Source organism: Fringilla coelebs (assembly GCF_963513975.1).
Source record: "Fringilla coelebs genome assembly, chromosome: 17".
Lineage (NCBI taxonomy): Eukaryota > Metazoa > Chordata > Aves > Passeriformes > Fringillidae > Fringilla > Fringilla coelebs.
Genome location: NC_140043.1, coordinates 1,634,672 through 1,652,015, shown reverse-complemented (window position 1 = coordinate 1,652,015; position 17,344 = coordinate 1,634,672). Strand labels below are relative to the sequence as shown.

General features: G+C 49.2%; 1 protein-coding gene across 1 annotated transcript in view; it reads right to left on the bottom strand.

The window, feature by feature from the left end:
• The window catches only part of AIFM3 (AIF family member 3), a gene marked incomplete at both ends in the record, with an annotated part of 51,831 nt that overhangs the window by 18,594 nt on the left and 15,893 nt on the right, over nt 1–17,344 (bottom strand). The window contains 4 exons of the mRNA XM_084217535.1: nt 757–801; nt 1,828–1,937; nt 3,296–3,405; nt 16,163–16,376. Of these exons, the coding sequence (XP_084073661.1) occupies nt 757–801; nt 1,828–1,937; nt 3,296–3,405; nt 16,163–16,376 (479 nt within the window). The remainder of the gene's footprint in view (nt 1–756; nt 802–1,827; nt 1,938–3,295; nt 3,406–16,162; nt 16,377–17,344) is intronic.

The following is a 17,344-nucleotide window of genomic DNA, read 5'->3' as shown; positions in this document are numbered from 1 at the left end:
CCAGAACACAGGCATGGACCTGTGCCAGTGGAGCCCTGCTGCACAGACCCCCTGTTCCCAGGCATTAGAGGTCAAAATCTGTTCCTGGTAGAGCAAATAGACTCAGTTTCCCCTCATCACATCCCCAGATCAGCTGGAGTTGAAGTGCTGCCATTCAGGTGACATCTCTGGATCTAACCCAAGTGCTCTAAGGGCCCTCTGGGGCTCTGAGCCACCGGGTTTGCACATGTGTACATACAACCATGCATCAAAAGACGGCTTTTTAAGGAAAGAAAGATGGCAGTGGCCTGAATGGGCTTTATTCTGCATTCCATCAGGGCAGGAGAGCCCTTTCTACCCCTGCATGAGGTTCCTCTCCAGCAGGAGCTGAGGTGTGGGCTCGGGAGGGAGCACAAGGAGCCTCTGTCATCACCATGCCAAAAGGTTGGTGGAAGAGGCCTCTTCCCATGGGCCTGCTAAATTAAAAGTTGCTCTGAGCTTAAGGAAACATAGGACAAGTGCAGGACAAACCCCTGTAAGGCCTGAAAGCATGGACAGCCCAGGCCAGGTGTCCAGCAGCTGCAGGGAGGCTGGTGGAAGGGGGACCCAAGACCTCTGCCCTGCTCCACTTGTACCTCCATATAAACTAGATACTCACACATCACTCTGCCCAGCCAGAGGATCAAAGAGAAGCATTTCCCCCCACCCCACCCCCATGCACATACAGCAGAAAATGAAAGCATTTGCCTTGATTTTTGGATGTCAGTGGCCCCTCACCTGCTTGCTTGCTCGGATGTACACCTTCTCCTTCTCAATCTTCACCTGAGGGTGACAGAACAGCTCTAGTTTGCAGAGCAGCAAGGGCTCCCTCTGACCCACAGCTAAGGAGCAAGGGGGGATGGCACGGGGTCACCTGCAGGAGCAGCTCAGGCCAGGCTCTCCCAGCTGGAGGCTGTGGGATCTCCTGCCTCGGATCCACCCCACACCGACGCTCAGCGTGCATCCTGATCTCTACCCAAATCTTACACAGGGCTTCTCAGTCCCACCCCACTCCTACTCCAGACACCTCCCAGACTGGGCACCCCCAGGTTCCCAGGAGGTACCTGATGCCTGTGGGTGGGAGCAGGGAGCTGCAGGGGGAAGGAGCTGGATGGGGAGCTGCTCTCCACTGGTGACACCAGCACATCCTTGGAGAATATTTGCTCCGTGCCATACAGAAAGTTGCTTATCCCAATTAAAAGTCATTTTGTGGGTGACACGGAACTGAGTGGTGTGGTTGATGCTCTAGAGGAAAGGGATCCATGCAGAGGAATGCGGCCAGGCTGGAGAAGTGACCACATGGGAAATCTTAACATTTCAATAAGGGCAAATGCAAGCTGCTGCAGCTGGATGTGAGCAATTTGCCTTATCTGTCCAGGCTGGGGGATGCAGGAATTGAGAGCAGCCCTGAGGCAGACTGGGATTGTTCACATGGAGAAGAGAAGGCTCCAGGGAGACCTCAGAGCTCCTTCCAGGGCCTTAAGGGGCTCCAACAGAGCAGGAGAAGGACTTTGGACAAGGGCCTGCAGTGACAGCACAAGGGGGAATGGCTCCCACTGCCAGAGGGCAGGGTTAGATGGGATATTGGGAAGGAATTGATCCCTAGGAGGGTGGGGAAGCCCTGGCACAGGGTGCCCAGAGAAGCTGTGGCTACTCCACCCCTGGAAGTGTTCCAGGCCAGGCTGTAGTGGGCTTGGAGCAACCTGGGATAGTGGAAGGTGTCCAAGGGGGTGAAATGACGTAGGCCTTAAGGTCCCTTCCAACCCAGACCATCCCACGATTCCTCTGCTGCAAGGACAAGGATCTCACCTGGAACCTGGGTAAACTATCCAAGCCGGGAAAGTCCTCAATGTCACCTGTGCCGATATTGAAGCAAGCTCCGTGCCAGGGACAGCGGACTCTTCCTTTGGACAAAACCCCTGCAGCACACATGGCAGAGCAGGGTTGATGCTGCCCTGCAGCCACCTCCCACCCTGTAAGATGGCCCCTCTCCCACAGGACCCGTGACAGTTGATGTGGAACTGGATGGGTGACAGTGGAGTTTTCTCAACATGTACACTGGGCATGTTGGGGACCAGCTGGGATCCTCTAGGAGCAATTCCTTCTAAAATGCCCTGGATGGCAGGGTCCTCCACTGCCTCTGGGCGCAGTTCCAAAACTGTTTGCTCTGGGATCTAACTTCACTCTCCAGCCAGCATGGGGCTGCCATCCCCAGAGCCTCATGGTCATTCCTAAAAGCCCCACTATGACCCAGAACAAGTGGTGCCTCACGCAGAGCATCACTGATTAGAGTGCACGTGTTTCAGAGCAGACCCTGGCACAGCAAGGCACCTGCACACACCTGGGAGGCACAGGCATGCCCAAAGCCATGTGTTCATTTCGCTAGGTGTGGGCTCAGAGGCTGCTACCTCAGATTTCAGCTTTCCCTCCTACAGGGCCAGGGCAGAGCATAGGCCACCATGCAGCCATGGACTGGTCTTGAGCTTGTGTCTCTGCTTGCTGAGGCACAGCAGTGACACATCTCATCACCAGCATGGGTGGGGCACAGGGGCAGCCCTCCTGCACCTCCAGCTGCAGCAAAGTCCCCAGAGAGATCCCTGTGTGACAGCCAGTCTGAGGAATGCACCACAGGTCTCTGAAAGGGCTGTGAGCTCTCACCTCCAGGGCAGTGTGGGGCTCCTCTGCCCTGCCCATCAAGAGACTCACCCAGGGTGGGGGGGCTGAGAGCACAGCTGCTGGGCCAGCAATGCCCAGAAGACCCTCAGAAGGATGCTCCCCTGTCTTCCCCAGGATCCCACCTGGGGTTGGGAGAGCAAAGTGCCCTCCCAACCCCAGTTTTGGTGATGCATGTCAGTACACAGACTGCTGCCGTTGCTTAGGCAAGGGGCAGAGACCTGCCTGAAGCATGTGCTGAGAAAGTGCCAGGATGCACATTTTTAGGTGCCAAGATGGGAAACCATTCCACCTCATCCCACTTCAGTCAAAAACATAAGCAATGTTCTTTTTGCCACTGAAAGGATCCCATCAGCCCAAAGAGTCTCCTCTTTCCCCTCAATGAGAAGAAGCCCCAGCCCTGTGATCAGCAGGGCAGCTGCAAACCACAGCTGGCAAAGTGCTCTGGGGAGTTCTGTGCAAGTGCAGCTTGTTCCCATGCCTTCCCCAGGCAGCAGATGCCCCGGTGATGCTGAGCGTGCAGTGCAGCACTGCTCCGCAGTCAGGGACCGTCCTTTGTCCCGTGATGCCCTTGGCTGCTCTCCAGGACATGATGCAGACTGACCTTTGACCAGTGGAGCCCCATAGTGGGGACACTTGTGTCCCACGGCGTGGAACTCCCCGCTCTCCTTGATCAGCAGAGCCTTCCCGCAGCCCAGGTCCACTTCCCGCATCCTGGACAGGAGGAATATGGAAACAGATGGCAGAGCATCCACCTCACAGCAGACGCCACCCCTCCACCCTACCATCCAGCCCTAGTCCCACCAGGCTCCCCTCCTCCTCCAACCTGCTCATTACTGGCTTCAGGGGACCACAGATGTAGGTCATTCCTCCTCACCCAGCCAACTTTGGACTGGGGCACATCCAAGCTGGGCCATTCAGTGGCAGCACCTAATTTATCCATCATTGTGCCAAGAGGCGGCTCAAACACCTCCCCAGCTGCTGGGGGAGCTGGTAGTGGGAGCAAGAAACCAAACTGGTTTTACTGTGACATCAGGTCCCCTCCTGGCCCCAGCAGCTCAGCAGGCCCTTGCCAGGCTTGTGTTACTTTTTCAAACCAAACACATCTCCCAGAGCTGAAAACCAGGAGAGGTGACTCTGAACCTTGGGGTCTACCTCCCACACTCAGGGGTTTTTGCTCCGGTCCTGGCCATGTCCCAGGGTCACTTTTCCTGATAAATCCCTCAGGACAGCAGACACCTGTGTGTGACCTTCTTGATGTTTTCCTCAGCTGTTTTTGCAGAGTGGAGCTCACACAGTGACCGCCCACCAGCACTAGGTTCCTGGCCCCAGCTCTGCTGGGTTCAGCTCTGCTCTGCAGAGGAGCCAGCAGACCTTCAAGCCATTCCTATGGAGGGGTTCAGGTTCTCTTTGAAATCTCCCAGTTGCTCACAGAACAAGGAGGAATGGTCTTAAACAAAAAGAGGATCAGTCTAGACTACATATAAGAAAGAAAGAGTAGCAGGATGCTCTGCCTGGGATAGGGTAAGACAACTCGAACAATACCTGGTTTTGCAAAGCTGTCAGTGGTGAACTGAGAGAGGGTGTCACACTGCTTCTGGTCCTGAATTATGCTAAATCCAGTCTGACTCATCAATCCCAAAGTTAAATATTCTGATAGCAAGAGGAAGATGGGGCAGATAAGGTGAATTATCCTTACCTAAAAATGCTAAGCTGGAACTGCAGATATCTGACTGACAATAACTTTTTACTCTAAAAGTCCTTCTCCTTACAAATAGCAGGTTCTTCTAACATATGCCTTCTCGGAGTGTGTGTGGAGATTCCTCCCTGGGGTGGGGACACCCTTCAAGGTCACTCCTCAAGAGTGAGCAAAGGAGATTTGCCCACGCTCCTTGGTCTGGGTGAGTGACATCAATCTCTATTTCATAATCATGGGGTTTTCCAGCTTTAATAAAATTACTTTAATATACTCTGTTCTACTCTACTCTACTATTAGTTTTAGCTTTTATGCTGTATAGTACATAATTCTGATTAAGATCTTTTTGTCTAATCATTTATCGTAATAAAAAATTTCTTTTTATACAAATATATCTGGTTTGCCATCCCTATCCCTGCAGGACAAAGTTGTACAAAGGTTCAATCACACCTTTGTAATTCCTTAGACTTAAACCATTGGCAATGAGGGTTAGGATTGGATCCAGCCACACCAAGGCTTCTCTTGGAGAAGGAGTTTAGAAAGGCAGGGAGTCCTTTCTGCACCTCCTGACTCAACAGCAGCTTCTCTCACAAACTTTGTCCAGAACTCCCACTCCACCCGTGACAAACTGACATAGTCAGCAGGATGGCAAATAATTTTGAGAAAGAGACAGAATATTTATGGCAGCAGAAGACACACATTGACACTGATAATCTTTGGTCAGTGAACAATTGGTACGAGTGGGAAAGGATACAAGAGAATTAAATAAAAAGAGGGATCACTGGAAGATAAAAAAGGAAGAGGTATCGTGTCATGCAGTGAGATTATGCTTAAAGGCTGCATGGCAATGGGGAGAACAAATCATAAAAGAAACTAATAATCTGAGAGAGGAAATAAAAGACAGAAAACATGTACAACTGTCTTTACAGTTATCAAAATGACCAATTAAAGAAACAGCTAAAAGAATTCAAGGAAAAGACAAAAGCCTTGGAAGAAAAATTTGAACTGATATTATAAAAAGCCCCCAGTGCTGAAAAAATGTGAAAATTAATAGTAACACCCGAGGATTGGGATGGTGATTTTTGAGAAAGCCCTGATGAAAATGCTGATGAGGGAGAACAGAACTCTGATGAAACAATAGAATGTTCACCTCCTAGAGAGGAAGAGGTTCCAGATTTTAAAATGGAACACATAATTAAGACCAAAGTGTCCAAAGAACCCCAAGGAGGTCAGAGGAGAAACACGGACAGAACTTATGGCCTGGGACCCCCCTGGAACTAGCAATCTACAGGAAAAATATGGAAGAAAAGCAGGGGAGTCAGAAACTGAGTATTTGTGGAGAGTGAGTCTCTGGGAAAGCTAGAATATTGCTGAATGGAACTCAGGCTAAGGGATACTGGGGCCAGAAGGTTTATTAAATCTTGGACCTGAGCTTGCCAATCAACCCTATTCAATAACTAGCGAGGCTGCACATTGGGCAGGAGGAATAAATGTTATGGGAAGAGGAGACCCAGCTTCCATACCCACATGGTCAACTGATGGAATCTCTGCTGCTCTTACAAAGGCAGCTTTGATGTGGAAACAGAAACACCCCAATCTCCACAGAGCTGGTTCCTAATTAAGACTTCTATTGAGAGGTGCCCCTGCAATGATGAAAATTTATTTAGTTGGGAGATGAGATTAGATTAGAAGAGATGTAATGCATAATGAAGGCAATTATCCCCACATGGGCAAAATTCTTGCATGGCTTGGGAACCAGACAAGGAAAATGGGCTAGGAAAGCCATTCTGGAGAGCAAACTCAGGCTATTGAGAGGAGCCTAAAAACTTAAATGCAGATACCTCCACAATGCTGAGTGAGGACTTTTAAACATACCTTACTTGAGAGAAACAAAAGATCAAAACTCTGCTTACTTCTGGGAAGAGCAAAAGGAGGTGTGGATGAGGACAGTGACCTTAGGATGCCCTCGGGGGACAGTCCAATGCAAGACAGCAGACTTAGTCAAAGTGGTGAAGGATGGGAAGAACACAAGTAATGGAAAGCCTCCACAGGAACCACCACCCCCCCCCCCCCCCCCATTCTTTTTGAGTTAACAGAAACACAAAAGGAAAAAAATACTAAGCTCTGGATGAACTTTGGGCCTTCTCACCCAGCTCATTATGACCTATCAATGATCTGATAATGATGGGCCCCATATCTACTTACCAGTAGGACCTAGAAAACAACATTTGAATTTTTTTATTACTACAGGAGCCCAAATATCTCAGACCACCCCCACAGATGCTGAAAAAATAAATTTAAGTTTTAAATAAGGAGAGTCCATCTAACAGGATTCAAAGGACAAAGTATTATATATTCCACTGTCAAAGTCTGTTTATGGCTAGCTGGGGAAAAACAAATGACCTCACAGACATTTACAATCACAAATCATGAAGAAAACATTTTAGGATATGGTGCTCTCAAAAGAAGTTTGGCAACTGCACAACAGGAATGTTTGGTCGTCCCAACCCACAAAAACTGCATATAATAAATTTTCTGAAAAAAATAGAAAATTACTCTATTAAAAATTTAGAACAAAAGGGTATTATATTTAGGACACATAGCCCCTATAATTCTCCTGTTTGGCCACTGAGGAAACCCGACATGAGCTGGTGCTTAATGATTGATTATCGGGGGCTGAATGCTGACACGGGAAGACTCATCCCAAACACTGCCAGTCTCAGTGCCACCCTGCAAGCAGCTGCACACAAATGGACAGCAGTTCTAGGTGTAAAAGACATGTTCTTCATGGTTCCATTTCAGGATACTGGAGAAATCATATTCCTGGATTTTCTATAGAGAAGACCATTGCATGCATTCATGAGCAAAGGCCAGACTTAGGGGTAGCTTGATAGTAAGAGAAGGCTTTGCAAACGCTAATAGAAGAGTTAAAAATATATTCATCACTTGGGGCAGTTAATTCCAACGATCCTATAAAAGCTGAATGGGGTTTTGCTGAACATGGGACTGTAACATGTTCCTGAACATTACTGTAACATGTTCCACAAAGGCTCACACAGACCTAAACAACCATTAGGGCTCAGTTCTGCAGCATTAAAAATCCTGAGAAGAGATATACTCTGACTGGGAAAAGGGATTACTATCTCTGGATTTGCACAGATTGGTGCTGTTGAAATTTTCTACCTGTTTAAGAGCTCAAAGATCTTTTAATCTGTTAGCCAGCATTAAGAAGGGCTGTGCTCCAAAGGTGGGATTGCACAAAGACCAAGAGTGCACAAATGCTGTGCACGTCTCAGGCACAGGTCTAATGGGTATAACTGAAGGGCCAACAAAACCTGCAAAATTACAGACAGCCATGATCCCAGATGTGCTGGCTTTGCAACAGCTGCAAAAGCCTAGTGCTATACTTGGTGTCCCTGCAGTTACATCATAGTTTGAAGTTAAAGATGTCTGGTTCAGCAATGCCTCAGCCAAACACTTTGATGGTAAATGGAAGTACAGAGCAGTTATGAGGGAACATCATGAACCTGTGCCAGGAGAGGGTCGGCCTGGATATTAGGGAATGGTTCTTCCCCCAGAGGGTGCTGGCACTGCCCAGGCTGCCCAGGGAATGGGCACGGCCCCGAGGCTGCCAGAGCTCCAGGAGCCTTTGGCCAGTGCTGCCAGGGATGCCCAGGGTGGGTTGTTGGGGTGTCCTGTGCACAGCTGTGACTGGGACTGGATGATCCTTCTGAGTCCCTTTCGACTCAGGACATTCTGTGATTCTATGGATGGGGCTCTGAGCGATCTTGTGTGGTGGAAGGTGTCCTTGCCCATGGCAGAGGGTTAGACCAGATGGCCTTTAACAGTCCCTTCCAACTCCAACCATTCTGATTCAATGATTCCATGGTGAAGTACCCTGGATCAAAGCGTGATTAGCACAGCAGCAATTGTTTACAACACTGAGCTTGGCAGTTTTTTGGCTCATTGGGCCACACATCCCTCCTTGACCAGCTAAGCCAGGCTGAGACTCAGCCCCATCCTGGTCAAAAACATCTCTTTGTTGATCATGCACCTTGTTTGCAAGCCAGAAAGAGCTACTGAGCACACCCCTCTGCTGAATGAGTGATTGATGATGCGACTAGCACTGAAAAGCAGCATTTTAGAAAATCCTTTCTACCACCCTTGGGTTGTCCAAGAGATGCTCCATAGCCTTCTGTCTCAGCAGGGATAAATTGAGCAATACATACCTCTACACCATCCACATGCAGGTCCACAGCATCTCCCAGGGATGTAGGGATGTTGTGCCTCCTCCATGGTGCCCAGAAACTCTGGCTCTGCCTGCTGCAGACTGGCTGGGCACAGGCTCTGCACTGCAGCTTCAACAGGTGCTTATGTTTGCCAGAGTTCCCATGACCTGCAGACTGTGTTGGTGGCCATGTGTCACTAGTCAGTGGCATTATCTACAGGAGCACAAGTCTTTCAACCATCCACGTTCCCAGGAGGCTGCTCACTGATCCCTCTGCAGGCTGGAGACGGGGGCACAGAAGGCTCCAACACTGAGGTCTCCACTCCTCCACTTGCCCAGACCTTGGCCAGAGACATTTCCACAGCTTTGCAGAGCAGTGCCCACCTGTTGCTAAGTGATGCTGATGCTGCTCTGCACTGAGCAGATGTTTACTCTCTGCCCTCTCAGTGTGCCTCCACCAGCTCTGCCAGACCTTCCCCTCAGCACATCCTGTCTCTTCCCACCCTCAGATGCTCCCTTTCCAACCAATAGTCCCAACACACTCTGTGCAGTCCATGGTCTGCCTGAGGCACTGAACCTCCTTCCAATGCAACTATCAGCAGCTGCTTCCCAGAGCAGAGTCTTCCAGCTAACCATGGAGGAAAGTAAGAGCTGAGGAGACAGCCCTCATTTTGTACAGAGCTGGACAGGGAACACAGAGCTGACACAGAGCTGCTGCTCTCTGGAGTCCTCCCCTCTTCCAGCCAGCAAGCCTATCCCTACACAGCTTGATGTTTATCTGTAAATCCTGGCTGCTACTACTGCATGAAGAGGACCATCTCTACAGCCATCCCAGCACGCTGCCTTTGGGGTGCCAAACACATCACCGTGGCCATAGCAAACCCCACTCGCTCAAGGCAGTCACTGGCCAAGTGTGATTCCAGAACGCTATTCATGCACACCAGGTTCCAGGGCCTCAGAAGAATAGGACAGACTTTGTGTGCTCATTCCTTCTCAGATAACATCCCAACTCAATCCCATTATTTGCTTTCAGGCTACACAGACACTTGCCCCACTCTGCTTTGAAGCCATGGAGATCAGATTAGGTCTCAGCCCACCAACACTTCTGCTCCACCCTCAAACCCCAACAAGCCAGACTTTGGGCAAGTGCTTCACCTGCAACAACTGTCCAATGACAAATGCTCAATTCCCTAATTTCCTTGTCCCCTTGGGTGAAAAGAGTTCACCACTCCTGCCCTTTGCCCCATTAATTCAGCCACCTGGCTCCTCAGAGATGCAGCTCTGCTCCCTCCCCAAGTAGGACATTCGGCACTTGGAGCTCTTCCCTCTGCACAAGGGGAAGGGAGCAGTACAAGTCCTGCTGCATTCCTCAGCTGATAAAACCTGGTCAATGGCAACCATAACTCCCTGGGAAGATACGATAAGTTAAAGAATTTACAGCTTACCCAAGCAGCTGTGTGAACTCAGAGAGTCAAAAACAAGACCCGGTGTCTTCAAGCCAGCACGCAGCCACCTGCAAGGCTCCCATCCTGCACTCACTCCTGAGTAATCCAGAGAATGATTTACATTGCCCTGCGCCCTCCTGAGCTGTTTACTCAGTTGGGAATTTGTCCTGTTGTCCCACCCCATTCCCCACTCGGGAAGCACAGCTAAATCTCAGCTCTGGCCTGGAAAGGACCTTTGCTTGAGAGCTGTGAGAGCACTGGGGGGCTATCTTCTGTCCCTCCAATTAGCCTGCTGGGAGGCTGGATGGGTACAGTAACACCAGTTTATCTTCCAGTATCTTTCTGCATCTCAGTTCTGCTGAGACTGTCCTGGTACCAGAAAGACATAAGGGTTAGGCAGGAAGCATACTCTGTGCTTGTAGCCTCCAGTGATGCAAGGCAGGGGAGCCTGAAGCCTCATGCCAGCACCCTGGCTGATGCCATGCTCATGCACACCCCTGCCCAGCACACTCCTTGGGAGAATCATCCCAGAAAATCACTCTGGGTACCAGCACAAGGGGACTCCTTCGGCTTGGCCTATTGCTCACACGAGCTGTGGGACCATCTCACTGCACTCCTATCTTGACCTGGACTCAGCCTGCTGGAAAACACCTTATTCTCAACCCAAAATGTCTGGTGCTGGCACGCTCGTAGCATGTTGCAGCAGCTGATGCACATGGGACCGGCTCCCAGACCAGTGACAGTTCCCAGCCCTGGCTTTAGCTGAGGAGCTAAAGCTCACTGCTGTGGCCACCTGCAGCCTCACCTTCCTCACCTTCCCTGCAGCCAGAAGAGCTCTCCAAATCTTTTCATCTATCATACTCCCTGCTCCCCAGTCAACCTAGATATTCATAGAATCACAGGGTGGTTTGTGTGGGAAAGGACCTTAAAGACCTTCTCATTCTACCCCCTGCCATAGGCAGGGACATCTTCATGGACCAGGTAAGGCTGCCTCTTGACCCTGGAATAGAACCCTACCTGTGCAACAAGCATTTCCCAAGACAGTCTCTCCCTTTTCCTTCACTCCACTGTCAAGGCAATTCCAGTTACTGCCTGTGCTCTGCCCTGCTCCCCTCCAGCCCTGCTGCCACTGCTCACCTGCACAGGTGGCAATAGGTCACCCACACTTCCACAGGTCAAATCTCCCTGAGGGATACACTGTATTGCTTTGTCCCTCTGCATCACCCACCAAAGGCACACGCATCCTTGAGCAAAAACAATCCCACAGATGGGTTTGTCTTTGCCTGAGGTAAAATGGATCCAAACTTACTTCCTTAACACATTCTTTCTTCACATGCACCACAGGGACTTTATGCCCTTCTACACTACATAGAGGTTTTGACTGGGCAGGGCCAGCTCGACTGGTGGACCCTCTGGCATTAACTGATGATGTGGCCTTCACTAAACATAGATCCCAGTGTCTGAAGGTCCCACTACCCACTGATTCCAACGTAGTTTTTAGCAGTGCATTGCACCATTCCACTTTCCCAGGGGCTGGTGTGAGACAGGGAATATGGTATACCCACTCAATATCCTGTGTTTGTAAGGTATAGCACCTTGGTCAGTGTTAATAAGCCCAGCTCCTCCGAACCTTTAACAGAGCCCAGGTGTTTACAGGGATATTTTTGAAATTAGTACCATTGTCTAACTCAATTCTTTCAGTGCTGCTGTGTTGCCACAGGATTTGTTTTTCCAGGGTCAAAATGGTGTTCTAGGCAGTGGGTATGTCTCCAGCCACCCAGTCATGCCTCCTACCATTGTCAGCACATAATGCTTGCCTTGGCAGTGAGTTTGCAGCAGGGTGATGCAATCAATCTGCCAGGCCTCCCCACACTTACATCGACCACCACCCCCCTGACCACAGCAGCTTCACCCACTTGGCCTTCTTGGTCACAGCACTCTTTTCACAAGCATGGATTACCCAGGATATAGTGTCCTCAGTTAAGTCCACCCCTTAATCATGAGGCCATGTTGCATCTCTTCCTTGATGGCCTGAGGTATTGTGGGCCTACTGAGCCAGAAATAATTCACCCTTATGATGCCAGCCCAGACCCACCTGAGACACTTTAATCTTGGCAGCTCAATCCACCTGTCCATTGTTGGGACGCTCTTCAGTGCCTGACTCATGAACATGTGCATCCACATGATGGACTTTGACAGCCCAGGCACCAATGTCTCACCACAGTTCAGCAGCCCAGATGGGTTTCTCTCTGTGCTGCTAGATGATCTTCTTCCATCATTCCAGCCAGCCCCACAGAGCATTTGCTACTATCCCCAAGTCATTGTAGAGGTACTGTTGGCCGTTTCTCTCACTGAGCAATATCTAAAGTGAGCTGAAAAGCTTTCAACTCTGCAACCTGATTTGATGCACCTTGTCCCTCAATACCTTCTGCAACTCACCGTGTAGGGCCCCATTCAGCAACTTCCCCTGTTAATGCATCCCTGCAGTGAGGCAGGAACTGTCAGTGAAGAGAGCACACTGCTTTCATTTTCAAGTAACTGATTATATGGGTGGGGCCTCCTCAGCATATCTCACCTTCTCCTCCTCCTCCTCCTCTTCTGAAGACAATCTGCAATTTTCACCTTAGGGCCAGTTTGTGATGATTTCCAAGATCCCAGGGCTACTGGGGTTTCCCATCCAAGCCCGCTGTTGATCAGACCAATCCACTTACTCCAGGTAACAGCAGTGGCATGATGTATGGCAAAGACTTTCTCTTTGAACACCCAGCCCACCCAGCCCCAGAAGAAGCTGTACTTCTGTGCTAATCACTTCTGAAGCAGATAAAACCTCTTAACAAACTGCAAGTATCTCTTTTTCATTTGGGGTGTAACAGGCCTCAGATCCTCTGCATACTTGGCTCCAGAACCGCAGGGATTGTCCTCAAGTCTCCCCAGGTACCTTCTGCCAGGGTCTCCAGAAGGACCATTCTTCCTGGCTGTGGTGTAGAGCAGATCTTTTTCACCCTGTCCTGTCCTGACGGGCCTAAGGACTACTGAATCAACAATCTCCTGTTAAATTTGCTTCAAGGCTCCTTGTTCTTCAAGACCCCCCTTTAAATAATTCTTCTCCTGTGTCACATGATAGAGAGGGCTGACAATCTGACTGTGCTCTGGAATATGCATCCTCCAAAAACCCATAGCTCCTGGGAAAGCCTGTGTCTCCTTCTTGCTGGCTGGTGGGGACAAGGCTGGTGTTATTTAGGCTACATTCAGCCCAAGCAGCAGCTCCAACCTCTCCAAGCAGAGAGAGAGATACAGGGGGAGAGAACTTGAAGCTGTCCCGTCTCTTAGAGCTCTTAAAGCTGCGTCTTTTATCAGCCCAACCAGATACCTCAGATAAGAGGCGGGGAGCCAGATGCCTTCCTCCTCGAGCTTGGTCGCTTCCTTTACCCGGTCGTTCTTGTTTCCTATCAACTTATGGGACTAAATTCTGTGGGGGGAACAAAACCCCAAAACATCCTAACCCCCAGCACCTTGTCAGTGGCTACATCCCAGGACATGGATCCCAGTTCCTTGGTTTCACTACCACCTAGTTCCATGTCGTGGGCCACCATATCCCAGCACCGGAGCAGTCAGATCGCCGGGGCTCTCCTGACTGGCAGCTGAAGTCTTTTCGGATATCCCGCAACTCACACGGGGACAGGGATTGGGTGCTTGTCTCTGGCTCTGCCTCTTCCCCTGTTCTGAGGGCCCTGCTTCCTCTTCATCCCTCACTAAGTGGATGGATTTTGCCTTGGATGTCTTCTTCCATAGAGGGGCAAGTGCTTCCAGCGTGGGCTGTGCCTGTGCTTTAGCTGCAGTTGGAGTACCCCTGGTGCCTCTTGCTCTTCCTTGCTCCTTCTGTCCCTGGGAGTGCTGTCTAGTATGGAACCCTGTCTGATCAATAGTAGCCAGAGCCCAACACATTGCATAACTTTGCACCTCTCTGGAATTGCCACAGCATTTTTCTTTCAAATATTCTCCCACTTTATTGGGATCTTGTTGTTCAGGCCTGAACTTCCAAACCACTGGTGCAGAACAGTCCTGTTTCTGCCACATTACATGCCACTCTTGACTATCCACCCCTGGGGCAGATCTTTAAATGACCTTCCTGAAAACCTCTTTTGTAACTCTAAACATGGTGTGGACTGCACTAAGGAGACCTGGAAGACTTAGCAACAAGAACAGGATTTCCTTAACATACAAGGGAAATTCAAAACCCTCAAAAGCTGTTGTCACAGGCTTGAAGGAAGAAAAGGCAGTGAAACCTGGGAAAAATCTTTGTCCCCTGTGGTCTCCAGAGTATGGGTATGATTATTTATGGAGTCTCAGAGGCAGTACCCAAGGAGACCAACACAGAACACACATCCCAAATGGCCCTCATTGTCCTTCATGTTATCATGTCATAAACCAATATCCCACAGTGTACCAACAGAATGATCCTGATCCCTCACCCTGCTTTCAAAAGGAGCACTGTGCTGGGCACAGAGAGTATATATGAAAATACAGACAGGGTGGGGTACCATGCCCACGTGAACAGACCAAGCAATGTTGCAGCCAGTTGCTCTGCACCTAATACAATAAATGCTTGGGTCAAATTTTGTTTCCAACCCTCTCTGGGCAGATCTGTGGATATCTCAAGCCTTCCCATCCCATGCTGGGTATTAAATAAGGCTGCTGTGGTTTAGGAATGGAATTCCCCAATTTAGTGCTCCCACCAAAACCATGCTGCTGCTCACCCTCCCTCCCTCCTGCCCCACCTGGGGGTGGCTGGAGGAGAACTGGAGTCACAAAAGGCAAAGATAACAAGGCTGAGATAACAATTTACTGGGATCAGCAATGAGAGAAGAAAACCTACAGTAACAGCAAGAATATTAATAACACAAGTGTACAAAAGAGAGAGCTAGTCACATGCCAAATTGCTCACCCAGAGCTCACCACCCCACTTCCTGGGCCTTGGAACCAGCATTACCCCAGCATCCTGTGTACCAAACTCTGTCCCCTGCAGTTACTCAACCAGAAGGAACCACTTCTTCCCACAGGAGACTCTTCCCCTGCCCCAGCAATGAGATGAGGTTGTATAGAATAACCTCTGGATCCTGGCCATGCACCTCCTGGCTACTGCAGAAATTAGCCTTGTCCTGTTGGAACCAGGATACAAGCCAAGCAACCTCAACTGCTGCACATCATGTGAAGATTTAATCCATGGAGTCCAGAAAAGACTCCAAGAGAGTCCAGTGCATCCTTTTGCAGAATGGTATAATACATAAATTTCCATTGCAATGAAGAAAACCCCAATTATTCCTGGATGAACTTACCTAAGAAAATTAATTTATGGCCCATGAAACCCCTTAAGTTTAGCACAAAGTAGCCCATAATACATGGATTGTTCTTGGATACTATCACAGGCAATACTTCAATTTAAAGCAAACAACTGTCAGACTCCTGCTGTGTCCCACACACCTTACATTGCTCCCTCACTGCAACAAAAGCTATTCCAAACTATTTTCTTTTACATACAGATGGAGCCTCCTGAGATGTCAATGGAACCTACACTTCTACCCCAGAAAAGAGGCACCTGTAAAGCACAGTGACTGGGACAGGCACTCTTAGACTTCAGAATGTTAAATCAGTCCTGTGCCCAGATGAAGTGTGTTGTCATTTGCAAAAGATCTGAAAATCTGCATCCTTAGTGAAAGAGCCAGGCACTGCAGACAGGATGGAGCACATGACCTGCCCCATCAGCTCCACCCATGTGCTTCTCCTGTTTTGTAAAGTCACTGAGGCTATAAATGTATTAAAAAATGGCTAGGTTGATTAACACAAGTTGAGCAGAGCCTTCTGAGAAATTCTGCTACAGAACATCACCTCTTTCTGAGACAAGTCCCAGTGCAAATGATGCAGGGAACAGAAGACCTTCTGGTAAAAACAGTTGTCACTTGTCCATGATGTAATTTTTTTAAGATTAAAAAAAGCTTACTAAGTTAAATTATCATCTCCAACAACCCTAAAGAACAAGACAGGGCATTCAGATTAGGTTAGAAGGTTTTTCAAGTTTTATCTGCAAAAACTTTGGGCACTTACTGTCCATTCTCCAGGTCCTTTACGTGGCACACAGATGCTTCTACCACATCCTTGGGGTTGTGGTAGGGGTTGCTGGCAATTGAGTGCTCCTCAAGGTGGTAGTGCCGGGCAGTCCCATTGACTTTGTAGATCAGAGGGCTGGCTTTCCCATTGGGAGACATCTCCTCCTTGCTTCTCTCCTTCTCAGGTATCACAACTTCAATTTTCACTTCAACTGCAGGAATAACCCAAAACCTTTGTTAAAATGAAGCCAGAGGTTTTGCTGCTGTCCGCTGTTCTATCATTCCTTCTTTCCCTGAACTTGGAAACAGACATCAAAACAGATATATTTGTTGGCTTGACTTGGAAGACAAAACATTTAACATCAAGCTTGGCTTGATTACCTGAGCCCATTATTCCTCCATTCATTCTTTCAGACTTCAAAAACCCCTTTAGTTGTTTGTAGGTAACTTTAACTGAAAGAGAAAGCCAACACTGTATGGTGCATAAAGCCGCTTCATTAGATGGAGACCAATTAATAAGGAACTAGAAATATCCAAAATTATTTCCACATGAGGTTTTGAGTGTGGAGTGACTCTTCAACAGTAGGTGAGAGAAGCAAGGATGGTCCATTTTTCTCATGTGTGCACCAGTGAACAGGTCTGACAATAAATCATCCCTGTCCTGGAAACAGAAGACCCAGGGACACATGGGAGCAGGGGTTGTGGGGAGCAAAGGTGCTCTCCTCAGCCACCCAGGTGAGGACATGCAGAGAAGTTGTGTCTGCCCCTGGATCCCTGGCAGTGTCCAAGGCCAGCTTAGACGGGGCTTGGAACAACCTGGGACAGTGGACCAGCTTATGGCAGGGGGTAGAACTGGATGAGCTTTAAAACCTCCTCCAGCCCAAATCATTCTGTCATTCTGTGTTAATATGAGCTCCCTGATGGCAGTGCTCACCCATCCCCTGCCACAGGCCCACCCAGCTACACCCCTATGTTCCACTCCATGCCCGGGCTGGGCAAGCTGGTCACAGCAGCATCAGAAGCCACCGATGAGCTCTCACATCACAAAATGGAAAACATCACTTTATCTCCCAGCTTCATCAAGCTAAAGCCATTAATATAATAATAAAAAATGCCTGGGAGTTCTATAGCAAACCAGGGGAAAGTGCCAGAGACTGGTGAAGTCACAAAAGTACATGGG